Below are 19,993 nucleotides of genomic sequence, written 5' to 3'. Positions count from 1 at the left end.
TTTATTTATTTCCACCCCATCTTGTCTGTCCCATTACGTGTTAAAATGAGTAAATGTGTGAGTCCCTAGCATGCCTCATTGCCACACTTCGTTTGTGCACATACTTTATTTTTCCCGTGTCTCGTCTATGTATTCATCATGTGTTCTGTGTCAACACAGACGGGCCCTCACTCCTCAGTCTCCAGCAACGATTGTGCAATAAAACTGAAGTCTATATTTTTAATCCTGCCTCTGGCCATCTTTCTTGTCCTGTTTTGTGTTACTGGTCCTCATGTTTGTTTTCGTCACGTGTAAAATGAGGCCTGGGATTTTGTAAGTAAATATACTCTTACGTTTCACACGTGTGTGACCTCTACAGCCAAATTTTAAGCATTTTCATCAATTTAAATTCGAGTTGTACTGGATTCAACTTGCTCTTGTGTTATTTGTCACGGTGTCCTCAATCAGAGTATAGATTCAATATCAATGTGATACCTTGTGATCCTCTTGCGATGCCCTGCCCAGGAAAACATAAGCTGTGTGTTGCGCTGTTCCAAGTGGACCGTTATCTTGCAGTGAGCAGTCTTCGGAAGAGTCTGAGACAAGTGATGTCCACGACGTGGCAGGTAATGTTTCAATTTTCTCCTCTCTTTATCCGATCCTAGTTAATGCCTGGAAGGGCATGCGGCTCCTAAATTGATGGCGCGCCTCTAAGTGCGCTAAAAGATGCACGTCACTTTAACGGTTTGTGTGCTGCATCAAATAAAGAAGAGCATGTGTATGGTAGGCTGCTGAAGTCACAATGAATTAAAGTTGACCTAGAATTGGCCAGTAAAAATCCTCGGCACAAACGGTTTTGGACCGAGTCAGCTTTCTGTCAGTTCCCTCGATATCAGATATTAATTTGAAACCGCAATGCGAAACAACCACTGAATGAGACACCTCCCATTTCCACCTTTATCTGAAGCTCTCACTTCCTCCATCATATAGAGATCTACAGCCCTGAAGCACCAGCACAGAAGCTGTTCCTCGTTCTGGTAACCAAGCTCTAGCCACACTCATCACCCAAATCAGGTAGGCCTCTGCATCCCTCTCCAAGGATTTTGTGCAACACACACTCACACACACACACACACACACACACTTGATAATCAATAATTAGTTCCAGCATATGTAGTGACACTATAATTGGCTTTCTAAAACACGTACTCAGAGTTAAAGAGAGTTTGTTTAGTCCAGTATGTTTGTGTGATGGATGGAAAAAGAGGAGTAATTTGTAGTTGATGGGTGTGTGTATCTGGCTTATCTGGTCCTTGATAACATTAAGCATCACTCTGTACAGTATAATTACATTTGGAGGGTGGTCAGAGGGGTCTTGTGATGCTTGGTGGCAACAAAGACTGTGCTCGGTTGAAGGGACTCTGGTAAGTCGATGCTTAGGCGCGGCTTCAGGTTTGGGGAACTAAGGTCTGCCAATGGAGGTAAACTGAAATATTAGCTCTTTTTACATCGTCCAGAATTCATAATTTGAAAAATATATAATGTTTCTGCAAGTAAATGACTGGTAATATGTAAGAACTGCATGGATTTAAACAGGACTACACAACAGCATTCTTCAAATGTAACCGACATTTTTATTATGTGAATCTGAAGTTTGAGCTTGTTTAATCTTATGTGTATTTAGACTGATCCCATAAGGAAGTTAATGTCTGTGACAGAAAATGTAAATCAAGGAGGGAGAAAATGTATTTGTGGCATTGGTATCCGTTCTGTAGGAAGTGGTTTAACTGTAGCATGGGGCTTCATTTACACTCTTCTCATCTGAACGCTTCTGTATCCATGCTACACAAGCAGCTTAGCTTCCATTTGCTCTCTCAACTCTCAAACACATAAAGCATTTACTTGACAGTCACATATATTGATATAGTTTGACTGGGAGCAATCGAACGTGTTACACACTAGTACCGATGTGCATGTTTCAGAATCCGCAAGTAAAAGTTGTGAAAAAGTCTCTTCTCGTTTTTAATCCTTCCTATATTATCTTTCCTTCCTGTATTCTTGTGTCTGTTAGTTTGTTTCCTCAAGACACATCTGTCTCGGGGGCTCAGTAGGGATTGCATCAGAGAGTTAGGACTCAACAGAAGCCCTCAGCACTCACTGTCAGTATATTTAAAAACGCACATTTTTTAAGTTTCTCTGACTTTACCTTCATCTTCTGCTCTTTGTCTATTCTCTTCCGTTCTGTGTGTCTCACTCTCATCCTGTCTATCTTTCTCTATTTCCTAATTTGAACCACTGCAACTCTCCTTAATGTGCAACACTTCCTTTTATGGAAATGTCTGGTATGAGAGCCGTCAGTCATTTGAACTTGAGACATCACAGTCTACATCTTTTTAATCTCTGATTTCCTCAAATGCAATGTCTGATACTTAGTATCCTCAAAATCACGTTTTACTACCCTTCCTTTATTGTCTGCATGTTTTCTCTCCACACAGTTCACTATGTCCAGGAAAGTTGTCCGGGCCAGTAAGTTCCGCCACGTCTTTGGCCAGGGGGTGAAGACTGACCAGTGCTACGATGACATCAGGATTTCCCAGATGACCTGGGACAGCAACTTCTGTTCGGTCAATCCCAAATTTGTGGCCATGATCGTGGACGCCAGCGGAGGAGGAGCCTTCATTGTGCTGCCTCTGAGCAAGGTGCGTCTGTCCACAGATCACCGGTGACTGACTGTGGCATGAAATGTTAATAAATATGTTGCCTCAGGCCATAGTACTAGAGTTTCAAGAGACGTCACTTGTGAGTACACATTCATCATTGCAAGGTTGATTTATCCGAACCGTTGACATTTTTTTTATTTTTTTTTATATTGACAGTCAACCCCACATTCGTTCTGAAAAAGGAAGTTTGGTGTTTCGTTTCTACATGTCACTTGTTTGCTCGGTGCAGATGCCAGTTTTTTTACCATATTTGGAGTGCTTCGGTGTCACACAAGTTTTGACAGGATGTGGCCTCTATACAGTTAGAAGTCGCTCTTCGAAACCCTGTTCAACAACCATCTGCAGTTGTTCTTGTGACTTACACAGATACTCACATTTCCTCCCTTTTCACAGATCACCCTTTGTTCTTTAGTTACAGCCATTATAGCCATGTAAGGGAAACCAAGGCCCAATGGTCTTACATGTGTACATCTACTTAGTTATCTCACCCGTAAACCATGGAGAGGAAGCCAGAAAGGGTTGGACAGGGGCATGCCCTCAGAGTGCCATGGGAACTGTGCACCCTTAAGACACATAGGAGTCCCATCTATCCTAACACACTTATCAGGCATTAGGGGTAATTGGAGGCATAGCTATGCAATTGACATCAGCTGACCATCAAGTTCCTTGCTCCTGAACTTTCAGCTGTCTCTCACGCCCACCTCTGGCAATACAACATGTGGTTTCCTTACTGTGGGATCTGAGGGGCTTGCATTTGACCTATTGTCTTTTTTAGCTAATCAGGTTCTGTATACGTTTGGTCTCATCTTCTGCTAGACTGGTCGGATTGACATGTCCCAGCCCACTGTGAATGGACACACAGGACCAGTTCTGGAAATCGAGTTTTGTCCTCACAATGACAACATCATTGCCAGTGGGTCGGAAGACTGCAGCGTCATGGTGAGGAATCCCATCCTGACCTTTGCCTCTTCACGAGCATCGTCACAGTGTAAAGAGCACACAGCATCATGCACTTGTGCCACATGAAGGACAACGTGAATGGATTCAGATGCTTTTCATTACAGATGTAATCAGTGATCAGTGTAATCATATATTTAATGTCTGCAGAATTTAATAGAGCCTCTCTCGTTGACAGATCTGGGAGATCCCGGACGGTGGTTTGGTGACTCCTCTGAAGGACCCTGTTGTCAAGCTCGAGGGGCACTCCAAGCGAGTGGGCATCCTGAGTTGGCACCCTACAGCTCACAACGTGCTCATGAGTGCAGGTATGAATGCTGCTTTTGTGGCTCCACCCTAGTACACGATGACAATGACAAATGTCACACGCGTGCACATGTGTGACATCAGCAGGAATCCCATGCATACCGTCACCACGTCTGAGACTCACACACTTGGCTTCTTAGTCATAGTCACCACGGCCTACCTTTCGAGATGTTTTGAGTGTAAGCATTGCTAGAACCACTGCTTGCGCATGCCCTTACGCCGCGTCCGTCCCTCTGCCTGTCCGGCTGGTTGTCGCCCCTCGCAGGATGCGATAACGTGGTGATCCTGTGGAACGTGGCGTGTGGCGAGGCGGTGGTAAGGATCGATGAAGTTCACCCAGACCTCATCTACAGCGCCTGCTGGAACAGGGACGGCTCCAGGATCGCCACCTCCTGCAAGGACAAGAAGCTGCGTGTTCTGGACCCGCGCAAGGGCACTGTCATTGCCGTGAGTCTCTCTCCTCTCCCCGCCTTTAATCTTCGGTCCCATGTGAAGAGCTCTGAATTAGTTCACTAACTAGTCAGGTGTCAGGTGGCTGAGCGGTTAGGGAATCGGGCTAGTAATCAGAAGGTTTCCGGTTCAATTCCCTGCCGTCCAAAATGACGTTGTGTCCTTGGGCAAGGCACTTCACCCTACTTGCCTTGGGGGAATGTCCCTGTACTTACTGTAAGTCGCTCTGGATAAGAGTGTCTGCTAAATGACTAAATGTAAATGAAAATGTAACTTGCGTGGGTATATTAAGGGCGACATCAAATCATTTATTGCCTGTGTTGAGTACCTGATGCGACGTGTCTGCATGAATCGCCTGACCCTCTCTCTGCCCCCACAGGAGAAGGACAAGGCCCACGATGGCTCCAGGCCTATCAGAGCTGTGTTCATGGCCGACGGGAAGATCTTCAGCACAGGCTTCAGTCGCATGAGCGAGAGGCAGGTGGCACTTTGGGACCCGGTGAGTGTTTTTGTTCTTTAATCGCGTCTTGTGAAGGGGTCATGTGCTTCTTTAGAAGCTTGTGGGTTTGACCTACATGGATTGATGTGTGATTGACAGGCGAGCTTTGGAGAGCCTCTCACCCTGCAGGAGTTGGACACCAGCAGTGGTGTCCTCCTGCCCTTCTATGATCCTGACACTGGCGTCGTCTACCTCTGTGGCAAGGTAAACCGATTGAACCAATGCACGCGCACACACGTACATTCAAAGGGGCACCTTCGCCTAGGCCAGGGGCCTTGAAGGACCTTCTTCTTCTCCTGTCCGATACTTACAGACATATTTGCGCATACATGGGGAGTCAGGTGGCTGAGCGGTTAGGGAATCGGGCTAGTAATCAGAAGGTTGCCGGTTCGATTCCTGGCTGTGCCAATGACGTTGTGTCCTTGGGCAAGGCATTTCACCCTACTTGCCTCGGGGGAATGTCCCTGTACTTACTGTAAGTCGCTCTGGATAAGAGCGTCTGCTAAATGCCTAAATGTAAATGTAATGTATACATGCACATTTTGGTCATCTTCTGTCTCCTGACTTCAGGGTGATAGCAGTATTCGGTACTTTGAGGTGACGGATGAAGCTCCCTATGTCCACTACCTTTCTATGTACAGCAGTAAGGACAGCCAGAAAGGCATGGGCTACATGCCAAAGAGGGGTCTTGAGGTCAACAAATGTGAAATTGCCAGGTAACAACACTGAAACAGTGACCCAACACACAATCTTAATACCATACAGTCTCTCTCTTTTTATCTCTTTCCATATATATTTCCGAGGTATATGAACACAGTTGTGTTTATTTTAACTTTAGATTCTACAAACTTCACGAGAGGAAATGTGAACCCATTGTCATGACTGTGCCACGGAAGGTAATACATCTTCTAGCTTTCAATCAGGACATGGAGACGATCAGTCAACTGATCTCACTCTCTTTTCTATTTATTCAAAGTACTCTTCTATTTGTCTCGTCCTTGCAGTCGGATCTTTTCCAGGAAGATCTGTTCCCTGACACAATTGGTCCAGAACCATCTGTAGAAGCTAATGAGTGGTTTGACGGCAAGGACGGCCAACCTATCCTGATCTCCTTGAAAGACGGTTTTGTGGTAACCAAACCCAAAGAGTTCAAAGTTAACAAAAGTCTTTTGAAGACCACAAGTTCCTCCGTTGGGTATCAGCAAAACAACAACGAGGTAAAGAAAGTATGTTTTATTTCAACGGAGCAGAATGAAGTTTAAGAAGGAGAATAGAGTTTGATATTGTGGGTTGTCTTTCCTACAGTTTACCTAATAACACTCTTATCTCTGTCCCTCTACCTTCCTTTCTCTCCCCCTCTTTCTCCCTAGGTACAAGCGTTGCAGGAAGAGGTCAAAACGCTGAAGGAGGCAGTAGAGGAACTGACCAAGCGTGTGAGCGAGCTGGAGAGCAAGAATTAGAAATTAGTGAAGAGGGATGATGGTGTGGAGCTGAGTGTAGAAGAGCGGGAGATTTTACCAAGAAGCTCAAGGAGGAAGAAAACCAAAAAGTTACTGAATCATGAGTTTAGATAAAGTTAAAGTATGTTTGAATGAAAGGTGGATAAAGGGAGGGGATAAGACAACAATTTAGTGGAATTTTTAAGAAGACAAATATTTTCTGCCAGAAGTTCAAATATGTTATTTTCTAATGTTTTCTAAACAGGTTTTAATATATGCTTACAAAGTTTGAAATAAAAGTGCTCTTATTTTCAAAATAAAATGATAGTACTCTGAGTTATTTTATTTAAAAAATGGTGTTAACATTTAAAGACACATTTAAATGTAAAGACACTTGAAATTGTATAAGACAAAGTAAAGTAATAGTAATATGTTCATTCAGCAACATACAGTACAGGGGGAGTTTGAACCTGCTGCCTCTTGATCTGCAATCAAGTGCTCTAACCACTGAGCTCCCTACCATTTATTTCTGTTAATGTCAGAATTACAGGAATGAACTGTTTGCTTGTGTACAGTGAGTGGTGCTGACATCAACACATAAACATGGTATCTATGGTTACAACATTGCGATTCCTGAAATTACAATCACTGTTTGATTATCAATCTGAACGTGGATTTTAACAAGCTAGTGTTATGTATGTACAACATATAAAATACAATTAAATGGAAAATAAAAGCCGAAATTGTATCTGTTGCTGTTTTGTGACAGTGTAAAACCCAGACACCCTATCTGAACAGGTCTCACAAGACTCTACCTACTAAACTAGTCCTACTCAATAAGCAATATTTACAATGTAAAATGTTTCACAACGGTTCCACCTTTCTACGTGTTTATCTGCTTCGACACCACCACCATCCTTATGCCCATTTTCCTAAACCTTACGCAAGAAGAACCTGCTGAAGGCTCTAGACGTAGTTCTTGCTGGGGGCAGAGGCACTGTTGCTGTAGTACTTGGCAGTTCCCCCTGAGCTGCTGGAGGTGTTTCGGCTGAAGCAGCATAGAAGACCTCCACCCAGCACCAGCAGCACCCCTCCAGCCCAGCCCACGAAGATGCAGGCTCCCAGCTCCTTCTTCTGCGGAACCAGGGGGTTATAGAAGTCCTGGATCACAATGTGAGCAGACCAGCTGACGGGAATGATGAGCAGGATGCCAGCCAGCAGCAGGCCGATCCCAGCCACCAGGCTGATCTTGGGCTTGGCGCTCTCGTTCTGCACACACGTAGTAAACTCGGCTCCGGCGCACAGGAGGAGCAGGCAAAGGCAAGTGATCATGCAGCTGATGATGATCAGAGCACGGGCAGCCTGGAGGTCAGAGGACAGGACTAGTAGGGAGTCGTAGCTCTTACACTGCTGCTGGCCTGTACTCTGCACCACGCAGGTCTTCCACAGGCCGTCCTCAGTGCTCTGTGGATAAAGAGTTGCGTCAATATGCATTTTACAAGCCTTTGCATTCGTCCACACGACTGTACAACGGTCGATATTTAGTTAACTGTTTGTTACCTGGGCAGTTACGATGTTGGATCCAACGAATGACGACACTTTCCATCTTGGAACAGCACAGCACACAATGGCGCCGACGAGACCCAGGATCCCAAGGGCCACACACACAATCTGCACTCCAGCAGATCCCATTCTGGAGTGGGAAGGAAAAGGTGGGGAACACTGAGTATTTATCATTCGTTGTGAAAATGAATGATGTGGAAAAAGGTGAAGCACAATTATTGTACATGGTACAAAACACGGCAGTACGACCACACAAACCTAGCCTCACCCCACCCACACACAACTTAACATTCACACACACATCCACCGTCCCCATGAATACATACACTGACTCAGTCACTCCCCAGTGACAAGCCTGTACAAGATTGTCTAGCTCCAAGCTATGTTTAAAAACAAAGTCTGAGAAAATTCAAGCTGTAGGGGCTGACTCGTGTCCTGACTGGCCCGGTCTATCTGCGCCGTTTCACTCTACTGCTCTATGGCTAACAGCCACTCCTAGAAGATATCATCCCCATCAATTTGGAATTCTCTTTCTAGGAATAAGAATAGGGTGACTGTATAATAGTTATACAGATGTGTATTTTCAGAAAAGAGTATGATACATTTACAGTCAACCTATAATCATTGAATAGTGTCAGGAAACCAATGCACCAACATCACAACGGTTGGAGAGAAAAAAAAATCACGGAAATTTGCATTTGAGCCAACTCATCTGCTGCCAAATCTTTTATGAGAAAATACTAGTATACACACCTCCTTCTTATTTGTACATTTATTGTATTCAAATCTATTATTTCAATGGGGTCTCAATCTTGTAAATCCTCTTCTAACCCATAGTATTTCAGTTTTATCCCATTACCTCAACATAATACTTGCCAGAAAACAATTATAACAAAATGTAAAGTTGTGATACAGATGCAGATAGATGAAACATTTCTAAATGATGCTATAAGAAAGGAATTGATTTGCTGAATGAACAAATACCTTGATGTGTTCTTGAATTGGAAGTTGTGAAAATAGTCTTCTGAAAGGATTTCCCTTTTTCCTTGCTTTAACAAATCCAGATGTTGCTTCTTGGCTCGTGTATAGCAGCGTAGAGTTGTGTAGAGATGGTGTGATGTGTGAGGAGTTTTGTAGTGGAATTTGAGGTGTAGGGTGTGGCAGAGGGAAAAAATGGGGTGTAAGGTAGTAAGGATGTACCTCTGAACAAGACTGAACTTGTCTGGTGCCTATCATGACTTCCTTCTCTCATCTTTGAATAACATATTCCTATAGGATTTGGGAGTTGTTTTTGCTTTTGTAGGGTCTGCTCGCGTAACACAAGTTTCTTTTGAACCGCTTGTATAGTTTTGATGGCCTAGTAGATTGAAATATGCAAATGAAAATATAAAATATTTCTAAAACGAATTAATTGTTTCAGGAAATTCTGTAGTTTCACCCACTGTCTCCATACACAGGAAAACATGAGTCATTACTACACAGCGTTCTTGTTGATTGAGTTGGAATGCAGTGAGGATTGAGTAATGGTGACATTGGGAGATGCCTGGATTTGTGGAGAGTACCTAGATCAGTGGATTAAGTTGCAAAATATTTCACCTACACACACAAACATAAACATACACACCACCCCTACACTCTTGTGAGTGTAAAGACACACCACCTTAAATACCTTTTTTACCTTATAACACACGTTTTGAGAGATGTAGCCTAAGCTACTTAAAAATAAAACAATAAATTATCATGTGTTTTCGGACCTATCCATTCATCTAATAGTTTTACAGTAGTAGGCTGTAGTCTACTTCTCCGTCAAGCGTACCTCGCCAACCTGATAGTGTGATGTCATTCTAAAAGTCACGTTGTATTTAGTAACTCATCTCATGGCCAAACACTTTGGAAACGAGATTGTGCCAGGACGAACATTAGTTCTTCCACAAGAACATATGAATGTACCAGGAGCCATTGTGGATATGTGTAGTTGCTTTACCATTCAGAAAATAGGCTACCTTTAAAAATATTGGCGTGGCCGAATTAAAGTGGCGCTGCTAATTTTTCATGACCAAATGCCACCATGTGGTTCGTTTACCAACATGCTTTAAAAGCGCGTCTAAACATACTAAAAACACACATTAAAAATATCGTGTAGCCTTTTTACATTTATTTCTGTATCATTTTAATTTTGTTGCCGCCTTGTGGATGAATCTCAACTCTCTTGACGTCATCCAAGTACAACTGTAGGAGGGGCACAAGTACTAAATCGACGTGTTTTGTAGCCTATTGGAGCCAAGTACTGGCCCAATCGTCATTGAGTAAATGTAAAGAAGACGCTTTGCCTTTACCTCCTTCTTTTCTTGGTTCCGAAAAACACGGCCCTTTTAAAGTTCCGCGGGGGAAGAGTTAGGGGGGCACTGATATACGAAAGAAAAGGGACGAAATAGAGGAAAGGGAGTCCTGTCCTCGATTCACGGTTGTCAAATCAAAAGGTTTATTTCATATTCAAAGTTCGTTTGTATCACGTTGTTTGATCCTGTGTAGATAGAAAAGCTAGCCAGCTAGGATGAAGCTAGGAAGCTAGTTGGTATAAGCGGGATGGTGGCTGGTTGACCACTAGCTAGCGAGCTAGGTAGCAAATTGCTACGCAAGCCAGGGCAGCACTAGCGCCTGACTGTCATCAAATTTTTATTGATTGTGGAAAATATTGTTTGCTTATATATTTGTTTTTCTAAACACCGATTTTTTTTTGTTCTAGGTATCGAAGGATCAACGCGGAAAGGAGGTCTTGACTGCTTCACACACGACAGAAATACGTAAAATGGCGGAGCCGGACAAATTGAACATCGACTCCATAATTCAGCGTCTCCTGGAAGGTGAGAATTTATATCTTGCAATTCTACCATTAAGTTGATTGAAGAAACTTATTTTGCAGTAAACAATAATGAAATGTGAGTGTTTGTAAAACTAAAAGGTCGTTAGATGCAGTAAATGCTATGTTTGATTTGTCGTCGCTAACATGAGCAATTTAGCACAAGCTAGCTAGATCTGTGTTGCTCAACGTTTAGCTCAAGCCAGGGCTACATCATCACCAAGCTCGCAGCCCTTCCCGGTTGCTCTTATAAAACAACTGCTAACATAGTACCGTTCACAATTTGAATTCGTACGTTGCAAGGGACAACTAGGTGTGTTTGTAGAGCCTTTTGGGAAGGCTGCAGTGAGGTACGTCTAGGTTAGTCATGCCGCTTACACGGGCCCCCCAGTAGATTAATGAACGGTTCAGTTGTACGCTAACCTGATGTGTTGGGGACAACACAGCATGTAGGCCTATGTATTCTTAATATTTAAATATTATTTAAGACGATCAGACGTGTAACAACCTCACAAACCAGGCATCATCTGGATATTATTTACGTGTATATATTTTTTATACATATATAATTAGATAAGACCCACGGACTTGGACACATTTATGATTTTATGATAAGTTACATAGGTCCTGTTATTATTGTCTACTGACAAGTTCGTCAAACACTTCACTCATGGAATTGGAGTGATGGTTTTAGACGGCTAAACAGGTTAATTTAGTAGATAAAGATGTTTTTTTCTGAGTTTAAACAATAATTGAGTCAAAAGCAGTGTAACCCTTTTCTCTTTTGCACTTACTGCTATCATGCCACCATTTACAATCTGCTGCATTTATACAGGCGTACGCTGCCTTTCCCAGTTAGTTTGACTTTTGACTTTGGGTCTGGAGCCGCCTGTTTTGTATACAAACTGTTTTACTTGGGCCGTGCTAATCTTTTCTGCACGGCAAAGGAGAAAATAAACAAGCCAGATAATGGCAGTATTTATATCTTATGTAATCTACCTGACCTTTTTTTTTTCTATCAAAGCGTGGCCACACTACTTCAGTGCCGTGAATATTTGTAATATGTTCTAACGCTACTAAGGAATAGGTTTTATTCCTTTTTAATACTAGCCAGTTTCCTCCTCAGTGGCTGAGTCGGTTTGCTGGGTACAGTCAGCTGATTGGTATGCAGTCGATAGTGCTGGGCCTTCCTAGAAGGTGTCTTCACCCTAGCATCTCTGAGGGTGACGAGTCAGGATGGAGGGAACCAGGAAGTCCTGATCCTAAGTAGAGGTTGAATCCAAACCACCCAAAACTAGAATCAAAATCTGGATAGTTGACAAGTAGGTTTTTACATCTGAGGATATTTCTTTGGTAGGTGGTGCATAACAATTGATATAGTGCTATTAAACATTGTGCTTGGACATAAAAAAAAAGGCAATGTCTGTAGTGACATTTTCTCCCTGATTTTGATATTTTCGTCTCAACCCACCACTGCCCCTCTCCCTCCTCGCCCTTGCCCCTTCTCTAAGTAGTGTTGTCCATTGGCTATGTGGCTAACTTTAGAGTAAGCTCTGTTGAGGCTTAGCCACCCATAATCCAGGTTTAAAGTGACCAAGGAGCACTACCCTATTTATACCTACTTTTCACTCGGGTCACAACTTCAAGCAGTCCAGGCCTGAATCAGCCCAAACACTAATTAGGTTTTGCGTGGGTGAAAGCCCCTATCTCTAAATCATGGAAAGTGGCTACAAATAAGAGGGGTGTGTTTTGGATTAAGACTGACATTGTCATTAATATCCGGGTTTCATTAGGTTCCTTTTGTCATCTAATATTTCCTTTTGTGTAAAGTTCACAAGTTTAATGGTCACACTGTGTGTTTCTCCTCACTTAGTGTGATTGAAGACTAAACCAATAAGCACTTACATAATATTTGTTTTGTTTGACATTTTTGAAGAATTTACAGTAAAATGTCTTGTCTTATGGTCCTTTTTGTTGCAGGACTGCGTACAGTTGTATGTCAGGTAACCTTCACCTGTTGCAGCCAGCAGAACGTGCAGGCGAGGGGGAGGAAGGAATTGTGTCATGACACAAACAAACCCAATTCCAAACTCCAATCTAACGCGGTCTTGCATAAACCCACAGTACATGAGTCACTGAATTACACGTACATTAGCTGCTATTCCCTGGCCTGGAACTTGCCAAGCAGAGGACATTTTTGAACAGCAGTCATAGGGTGATTTGCTTGCATATGGATGAGCTTCAATCCCTGTCCCTGTCAAAGGTACTGTGGATGCTTTGGTTTGGGGTGAGGGCAGGAAGTGGAAGCCAAAGCAGGAAGTTACATCACAAAAGCCTCAAAGCGTCCTTCAATCAGAATCGTGCAGATGTCAAGACGTCAAGTGGAAAATCAGCTACAGGATAGGCCGGTGTACTTGTCTGTTGTAGACTAACAACTTGACCTTCATATGTGCCTTTTTTGTTTTGTGATTTACATTCTAATCTAAATAAGATTTATTTCTGATTTCCCATTCTTGTGGTTTGGGTGTGAATGCAAAAAAACACCTGCTCCATAAACCTGCTAGATTCTTGAAATGGCGTGAAGACACCGGAATGTTTTGAAAGTGCAGGGCGACGCCTAACCCAGCAACGCCCATGTGACCCTCCCAACACGTCATGCTAACTGTGCTCTGAAATAGTTAGCATGCCTTGATGAAATCTTAATAGGATGAAATCGAGGAAGTGTAGTGTGCTGTCGCGTATATGGTGTTTTATATCTCAGTGAGCAAGGCTGCAAGCTGGGCTGAGTTAACAGACAATGTTCTGGTAGGATTAGGAGAAAGAAGGCATGCCTACTCGTACTAGGGCCACATATTTACTCTGAAGTAGCCTTTGCTTCAAAACGCTGGCCCCTGGTATCGATTGACATGGTACCGTGTATCTTGTCACGTTTTATGTTTTTCACATCCAGTGCTGTGACTGTGCATTTCTCTGACCTTGGGTTGATGACATGATGCGTGATGTTACCCTTGTTCTCCCTGTCTTCTGTTGGTACAGTTAAGGGCTCTCGGCCAGGCAAAAACGTTCAGCTGACAGAAAACGAGATCCGCGGCCTTTGTCTCAAGTCCCGTGAAATCTTCCTCAGCCAGCCCATTCTGCTCGAGCTAGAGGCACCACTCAAAATCTGCGGTGAGTTCTGCAGGAAACTGGCAGGCGTCTCGCCGCTAGCTACAGCGGCCTAGATTTTAAAGTTGGGACATTATACGCCAAGCAAAGCGTTTATGCGTTTTTCAAGGTGTACATCTTTGTGGTGCTCTCTGTAGGTGATGTCCATGGTCAGTATTATGACCTCCTGCGTCTGTTTGAGTACGGAGGCTTCCCCCCGGAGAGCAACTACCTGTTCCTGGGAGACTATGTGGACCGAGGGAAACAGTCCCTGGAGACCATCTGCCTGTTGCTAGCCTACAAGGTCAAATATCCAGAGAACTTCTTTCTGCTGCGCGGCAACCACGAGTGTGCCTCTATAAACCGCATTTACGGCTTCTATGACGAGTGTAAGTACGAGGCCTCTCCCGTGGCTACGTTCACCACACGCACATCATCATCCGGTTAACGGTTGTCCGTTGTGGAACCTCCTATCCTAGGTAAGAGACGATACAACATCAAGTTGTGGAAGACTTTCACAGACTGCTTCAACTGCTTGCCTGTGGCTGCCATCGTAGACGAGAAGATCTTCTGTTGTCACGGAGGTGAGTGGGGATGAGGCTATGATGCTCTTGTTTTATCTGGTATCACCCGGCAACGTCCGTTCGTTGTCGATCGGTGGGTGATCAAATTTATAATAGAGCGCAGGGCTCCAGACTAACTTGTTGCCTTGGTTGCACTGGTGCGCCTAACTTTTTTATTTAGGTGCACCAGCACAAAATTTAGGTGCACCCAAATTTTTCCTTGCGTCGCCACAATTTCAAGGTCACCTTTTTATCACGCTCCATATACATTCATATATATTATGTAAATGATCTTAAACAAGAATAAGGAGTAGGTAAATACATTTTTTATTTGAAGCACAATCATACTGTATATATATAAAAAAATCTTAAGTGCTTCACTGAGCTACCAAACTAAAACATTTTAAGCAAAATAAAACATTTCAAAATAGAAAGTGCTACTGTTTAAAAGTGCTTCCCTGAACTGAGACCTAACATTTCATGGCTCAAAGTCTTATAGCAGGTCCCACCTTGCTGTCCCATGCCCTTCAGATGGCCAACACCTGTAATTTGGCCTTCTTGCCCTATGGCCTTGGCTAAATCATCTTGCCACACTCTCCCTAGCATCAAAATCCTAGCTCCATGGGTTAGCTCCATGACCCAGCTTCGTAACTCGGGTCCGCAATTCATTTTTACAAGGGGCCACATGAGAAACCTGAAATGTGTTGGAGGGCCTCATCAATTTGCTCACTATTCATTTTCTCCCATTGTAAAAAGCAGTAAAGTATATATTTTGATTAGCTGCTACTGGTTATCAGAAGAATAAGGATATTCTGTAAATATTTATATAAATATTTTAGATTTTGGTGTAGGTCAAATAGGAAAGATTATAGAAGTAATAAACAGTATAAACAACAACAACAGTGTTTCATTTTATTTGTAACCAGTTAATCTTCACAACCACTGAAAAGTTGTTTTGCAGTATGTTAGATGTGGAATTGATCAACTTTATACAAAAAGCAATAAGTTTTTTCAGTTCATTTTGTTCTGTGAGAGAAATCCAGTGGGCTTGAACAAGTGCATCGAAATCTGTCTGAATGTCTGAGGTGGATATGCGAAGGACAGCTGACAGGTAATGACCAGGGTCTGCAGTTCAACTAGCAAACCATCAGCCCGCGCCCACTGAATCAGTCAAGTTCTTATTATGTCCGCGTTAGTTTTTTTTCTTCACAGCTTTCACTTTGACCTCAGTAAACAGATACTTAGAAGTCCATGTCTTGTTAAAAGTTAATCAGTGGCAAAGTTTTTCATTTTCGAGGGCTAACCAACAGCTAACTCTCCTGTCTGTGAGGTTGCGCAAGTGCACATATGTAAATCGCCTGATCACTGTAGTCTTTCAGGACTACATAGTTACTACCGCTCAACACATTTATTTATTTTAAATTTTTGATTTACCTCACGCTGGCCGGATTGAGACAGCCTGTGGCCGGTTATGGCCCGCGGGCCATACAATGCCCAGGTCTGCTAAACTGACTCTGGTGCTCAGGTCGTAATTTCAATCACACAGCACGGAGCTACAGGAATATCTGGACCACAGCCAATCAGAGGCAAAGACCCGCCCCATCTCTGTCTCTGATTGGTTTAGACCACGATATGATCCAACCATGAGTGTCAGTTCCGTTTTAGGATAACAAACGCTTCGTTTGTGGAGAGACAGCGGATGCGAGGAGGTTAGGTGCACCGGTGCGACCTAGGAAAAAATTTAGTCGCACCCGTACACATTTTGGTCGCATAGTGCGACCAAAGTGGTCGCACTCTAGAGCCCTGGAGCGTAGTCACTCGTTTATAAATGGTTGTGTGTGGCTCATCACGTGTTTGATGTTTCCTACCTAGGCCTGTCTCCAGACCTCCAGTCCATGGAGCAGGTACGCAGAGTAATGCGCCCCACAGACGTGCCCGACCAGGGCTTGCTGTGTGACCTGCTGTGGGCCGACCCAGACAAAGATGTCCTGGGATGGGGAGAGAATGACCGTGGAGTCTCCTTCACATTTGGGGCAGATGTGGTGGCCAAATTTTTGCACAAGCACGATATGGACCTTATATGCAGGGCACATCAGGTAAAGGCTGTTGGGATAACAAATACTGGGTCATATTGAGCTACCTCTCGCTCTCTTGTCTTTCTCTCTGTCTCTCGCGTGTTTTTAAACCACCCATCCTTGTCCATAGGTCGTAGAAGATGGCTACGAGTTCTTTGCAAAGAGACAACTTGTTACCCTGTTCTCGGCTCCTAACTACTGTGGGGAGTTTGACAATGCTGGTGCCATGATGAGCGTGGACGAAACCCTCATGTGTTCCTTCCAGGTACGCAGAAATTTCTGAAGCGTTTCAGCCGTAGCCTGGAAGTTTTTCCTGCTGCTTTTACCTCCTTGCATGCTCCTTCCGTCACTGTCACGCTCTCTCTGTCAACATCAGCATACCTGTTTAGTTCCAGTCTGTTGTGGCGAATGTCTTTAGCAGCGCTGTGTTAAGACGAGACTCTCTTTGTCCCCCAGATTCTCAAGCCAGCCGACAAGAAGCTGTATTCCTACGGAGGCGGCGGTATGGGGTCTGGAAGACCCGTCACTCCGCCAAGAAATTCAGCCAAGGGCGGAAAAGCCAAGAAATAACACCCGCTGAACCTCTCTCCCCACCTCAGCCGCCCCCATCACCCCCATACTCTTCCTCTACCTTCCCACTTCTTGTTCCCTCTTCACCAAACAGCAACATGGCAAACAGTACCCAGGGTTCAGTCCTGTTTTTCTCTAAAACTACTGTTTTTAACTGTTTGTATGAATGTGTGAGAGAGGGGGTTTGTTGTACTGTGTGTGTGTGTTCTCCCCTTCTCCTGCTCTGTTATCCTGTCACTTTGATGATGAAACTGGCCCTTCCTTTCAGTGGTGTAAATGCACACGCAGGCGCTGTGGAGGATAAGGGGAAGGATGGGGGGGGGGGAGGATTGTGGGAGGTGTCTACTGTGTATGTTAAGGCCCTGCACTGTTTTAATGCTAAACACAAGCTTTTGTATATCCTGTTTGAGAGGTTTGTGTGTATGTATGTGTGTGAGTGTGTGTATGTGGGGTGAGGGGGGGGGGGTCAAGTTGCACGGTCATATGGTAACGGCATGCACCACTTCGAGCACAGGTGGATAAGTGCAGATGGATTCTTGAGTCGATGGATTCACTTGGAGCAAGCAAGGTGGACACAGTTCTTTTCTTTCCCTTTGAAAACCAATGATTTGATAACGCAATCGTGGATGTGAAATAGTTTTGCTTCTTTTTTTCTTTTCTTTTGTAGAGGATTCAACATTTAAAACTAACGGGTTGAGTTTAGTCTATTTGGAAGTCATTGATTAAATAAAGAGAACCATTTATTTGAAATTTGCCATCATATGTTTCACTGTCTTTTCACCTCACCATTGCTTTTCCGTAGATGTGAATTGTTGAGTTCTTAACCAACTGTCATCCCTACTTGCTCCTATTTGTCTTAAAAGTTAAAACTAAAAGTTAAGTGTGGGCTGTCAGTGACTAAGAAATACCCATTCTCTGTGCTGTTTCAGGATCTCAAGTCTTTTCTATTATCCTCCTTTTTTCAATGACATTTTGTCTGTTTCCCCCTCTTCTCTCACTGCCCTTTCATATTCACTCTTTTCTTTGGTTTACTATAAGAACTTTGTACCTCAACTTTGACCACTATGCTTCTGCTTCAACCCACTTATTTAACAGTTTCATGTGAAAAGAGATGATGCTCAACAACTTGATAGACTGCATTTATGGTAATTTTATTTGCAAGGTTTTACCTTTGGGCAAGAGACCCCAGGTTTCGCACTAACTGAACTGAAGGTGCATCTCAAACTTGCCATTGCGTCATTACTAAAGTATTCATTGGCGCTGGACCGACGGGTCACCAGGCCTTCTGATGGGTACTATACAGTAGCTGGTATAGATCTTACTGATTGAGTGATGGTATGTTGATGACTTGAGAATTGCAAAAGAGATGATGTGCTTGGGGGGCAGGCGTCAGTAATTAATGATTCAGAAACGGGTGGTAAATCATATTCGATAGAATAAAGGAGAAACTTTTAAAGTCGTGCTGGATGTTTTTCAGACCAATTAAAATGACCTGTTGTTTCATGCAATGCTTTAAGATTAAGATCTAGAAGTCTAATGTAGAACATCTGCAATGGTAGTAAAAGCAAGCTTGACTAAGACGTTATAATGGAGCTATTTGTTTTCCCGTTTATCAAGTTATTGATAAACGACGGTGAAAGATTTTTGCAGGCCTTAGTAATGCTGTCCCGAAGAAATATCGCTTCAAATCCAGTTCACCCCCATCCCTTTTCATATAGCTGTATAAACTTTATGCTTGCAACCTTGGTCTTTATAGGTATTTTTTGTTATTAGAACAATTATGAATATTAAGCGTAACACCAACAATCTGCTTTAACTGTAAACAAATCTTTCTTTGGATGTTATGTTTTTACTGACAATTAGGGCAATATAGATACTGCGAGCTTACTGATGTGAAATGTTTTTGTTTTTTAATAAATCAGGGACGTTTCCTCCATGCACTGTTGCTGGACAGTAGCCTACAGGCTTTTAAGCTGTCATATAGATGAGCAAATAAAGAACAGACGAAAATCTAAAGAATGCTATTTTTTATTTGTATAAGTTGTTTTCAAACCAATCACAAAATCGTAGAAGTCTATGTAACCGGGTAGAAAATAAAATGTTGAATTTGTACACCCTTGTGTTGGTCTTCATCACAGAGGTTCTTTGGTACTTTGTCCTGTGCAGCCTTTAGCCCAGTGGTTCTCAACCCTGGTCCTCAGGGAACCCCTGTTCTGCATGCTTTAGATGTGTCTTGGCTCCAACACACCTGATTCAAATGCATGTTCGTTACCAGGCTTCTAGAGAGCTAGATAACGACCCATTTATTTGAATCAGGTGTGTTGGAGCAGGGAAACGTCTATACAGGACAGGGGGTCCCTGAGGACCAGGGTTGAGAACCACTGCTTTAGCCATATCAGTGAATAATATTGAATATGTTGTGCTCCATCTGTTTCTTTCACCTGTGATATGATTATGTTAAATGACTGTCAAAAATAACTAAAGTAGGCATTGAAAGACATGGAGCTGTTTTCTTCCTAATCAGGAATGTTAGGAATGATTGGTGGCCTTGAAGCGCACCTCCTAGTTAGGCAATTGCCATTTTAATCAAAAAATGATAACGCTTTGTAATATACGCCGATCAGCTATATAATTATGACCACTGACGGGTGAAGTGAATAACACTGATTATCTCGTTACGGCACCTGTCAGTGGGTGGGATATATTATACATGAAAGTGAACATTTTGTTGTTTAAGTTGAGGTGTTGGAAGCAGGAAAAATAGGCAAGGATTTGAGAGCCTTTGATAAGGGCCAAATTGTGATGGCTAGACGTCAAAGCCAGAGCTACTCCAAAACTGCAGCTCTTGTGGGGTGTTCCCCGTCTGCA

At 43.2% G+C, this 19,993-nt stretch overlaps 3 protein-coding genes across 8 annotated transcripts; 2 read left to right on the top strand and 1 right to left on the bottom strand.

The window, feature by feature from the left end:
- The first annotated feature begins 969 nt into the window (after positions 1 to 969).
- On the top strand, positions 970 to 6,672 carry coro1a (coronin, actin binding protein, 1A). 3 transcript variants are annotated; one of them, XM_062486365.1, is made up of 12 exons: positions 1,016 to 1,053; positions 2,051 to 2,138; positions 2,475 to 2,678; positions 3,516 to 3,638; positions 3,835 to 3,964; positions 4,228 to 4,409; positions 4,792 to 4,911; positions 5,011 to 5,115; positions 5,482 to 5,627; positions 5,750 to 5,807; positions 5,916 to 6,137; positions 6,282 to 6,672. In XM_062486365.1, the coding sequence occupies exons 3-12, from the start codon at positions 2,481 to 2,483 to the stop codon at positions 6,369 to 6,371; spliced, it is 1,374 nt and encodes a 457-aa protein (XP_062342349.1). In that variant the 5' UTR covers positions 1,016 to 1,053; positions 2,051 to 2,138; positions 2,475 to 2,480; the 3' UTR covers positions 6,372 to 6,672. The 3 variants fall into 3 exon arrangements, with proteins under 3 accessions (XP_062342357.1, XP_062342342.1, XP_062342349.1); XM_062486373.1 differs by lacking the exon at positions 2,051 to 2,138 and having other exon boundaries at positions 970 to 1,053; positions 5,916 to 6,128; XM_062486358.1 differs by lacking the exon at positions 2,051 to 2,138 and having other exon boundaries at positions 970 to 1,053.
- On the bottom strand, positions 6,668 to 9,031 carry cldni (claudin i). The gene is made up of 3 exons (XM_062486881.1): positions 8,898 to 9,031; positions 7,911 to 8,043; positions 6,668 to 7,814 (listed from the first exon to the last, which is right to left on the bottom strand). The coding sequence occupies exons 2-3, from the start codon at positions 8,040 to 8,042 to the stop codon at positions 7,317 to 7,319; spliced, it is 630 nt and encodes a 209-aa protein (XP_062342865.1). The 5' UTR covers position 8,043; positions 8,898 to 9,031; the 3' UTR covers positions 6,668 to 7,316.
- A 1,201-nt stretch (positions 9,032 to 10,232) lies between these two features.
- On the top strand, positions 10,233 to 19,237 carry ppp1caa (protein phosphatase 1, catalytic subunit, alpha isozyme a). 4 transcript variants are annotated; one of them, XM_062486472.1, is made up of 8 exons: positions 10,233 to 10,377; positions 10,660 to 10,777; positions 13,801 to 13,941; positions 14,076 to 14,306; positions 14,397 to 14,501; positions 16,353 to 16,576; positions 16,686 to 16,820; positions 17,012 to 19,237. In XM_062486472.1, the coding sequence occupies exons 2-8, from the start codon at positions 10,723 to 10,725 to the stop codon at positions 17,123 to 17,125; spliced, it is 1,005 nt and encodes a 334-aa protein (XP_062342456.1). In that variant the 5' UTR covers positions 10,233 to 10,377; positions 10,660 to 10,722; the 3' UTR covers positions 17,126 to 19,237. The 4 variants fall into 4 exon arrangements, with proteins under 4 accessions (XP_062342456.1, XP_062342473.1, XP_062342465.1 ...); XM_062486489.1 differs by having other exon boundaries at positions 10,234 to 10,377; positions 13,810 to 13,941; XM_062486481.1 differs by having other exon boundaries at positions 10,234 to 10,393; positions 13,810 to 13,941.
- Positions 19,238 to 19,993: the final 756 nt, after the last annotated feature.

The sequence above is a fragment of the Osmerus eperlanus genome, chromosome 2, assembly GCF_963692335.1.
Source record: "Osmerus eperlanus chromosome 2, fOsmEpe2.1, whole genome shotgun sequence".
NCBI lineage: Eukaryota > Metazoa > Chordata > Actinopteri > Osmeriformes > Osmeridae > Osmerus > Osmerus eperlanus.
Note: the sequence above shows the minus strand (reverse complement) of the source record. Positions and strands in the feature narration are given on the sequence as shown.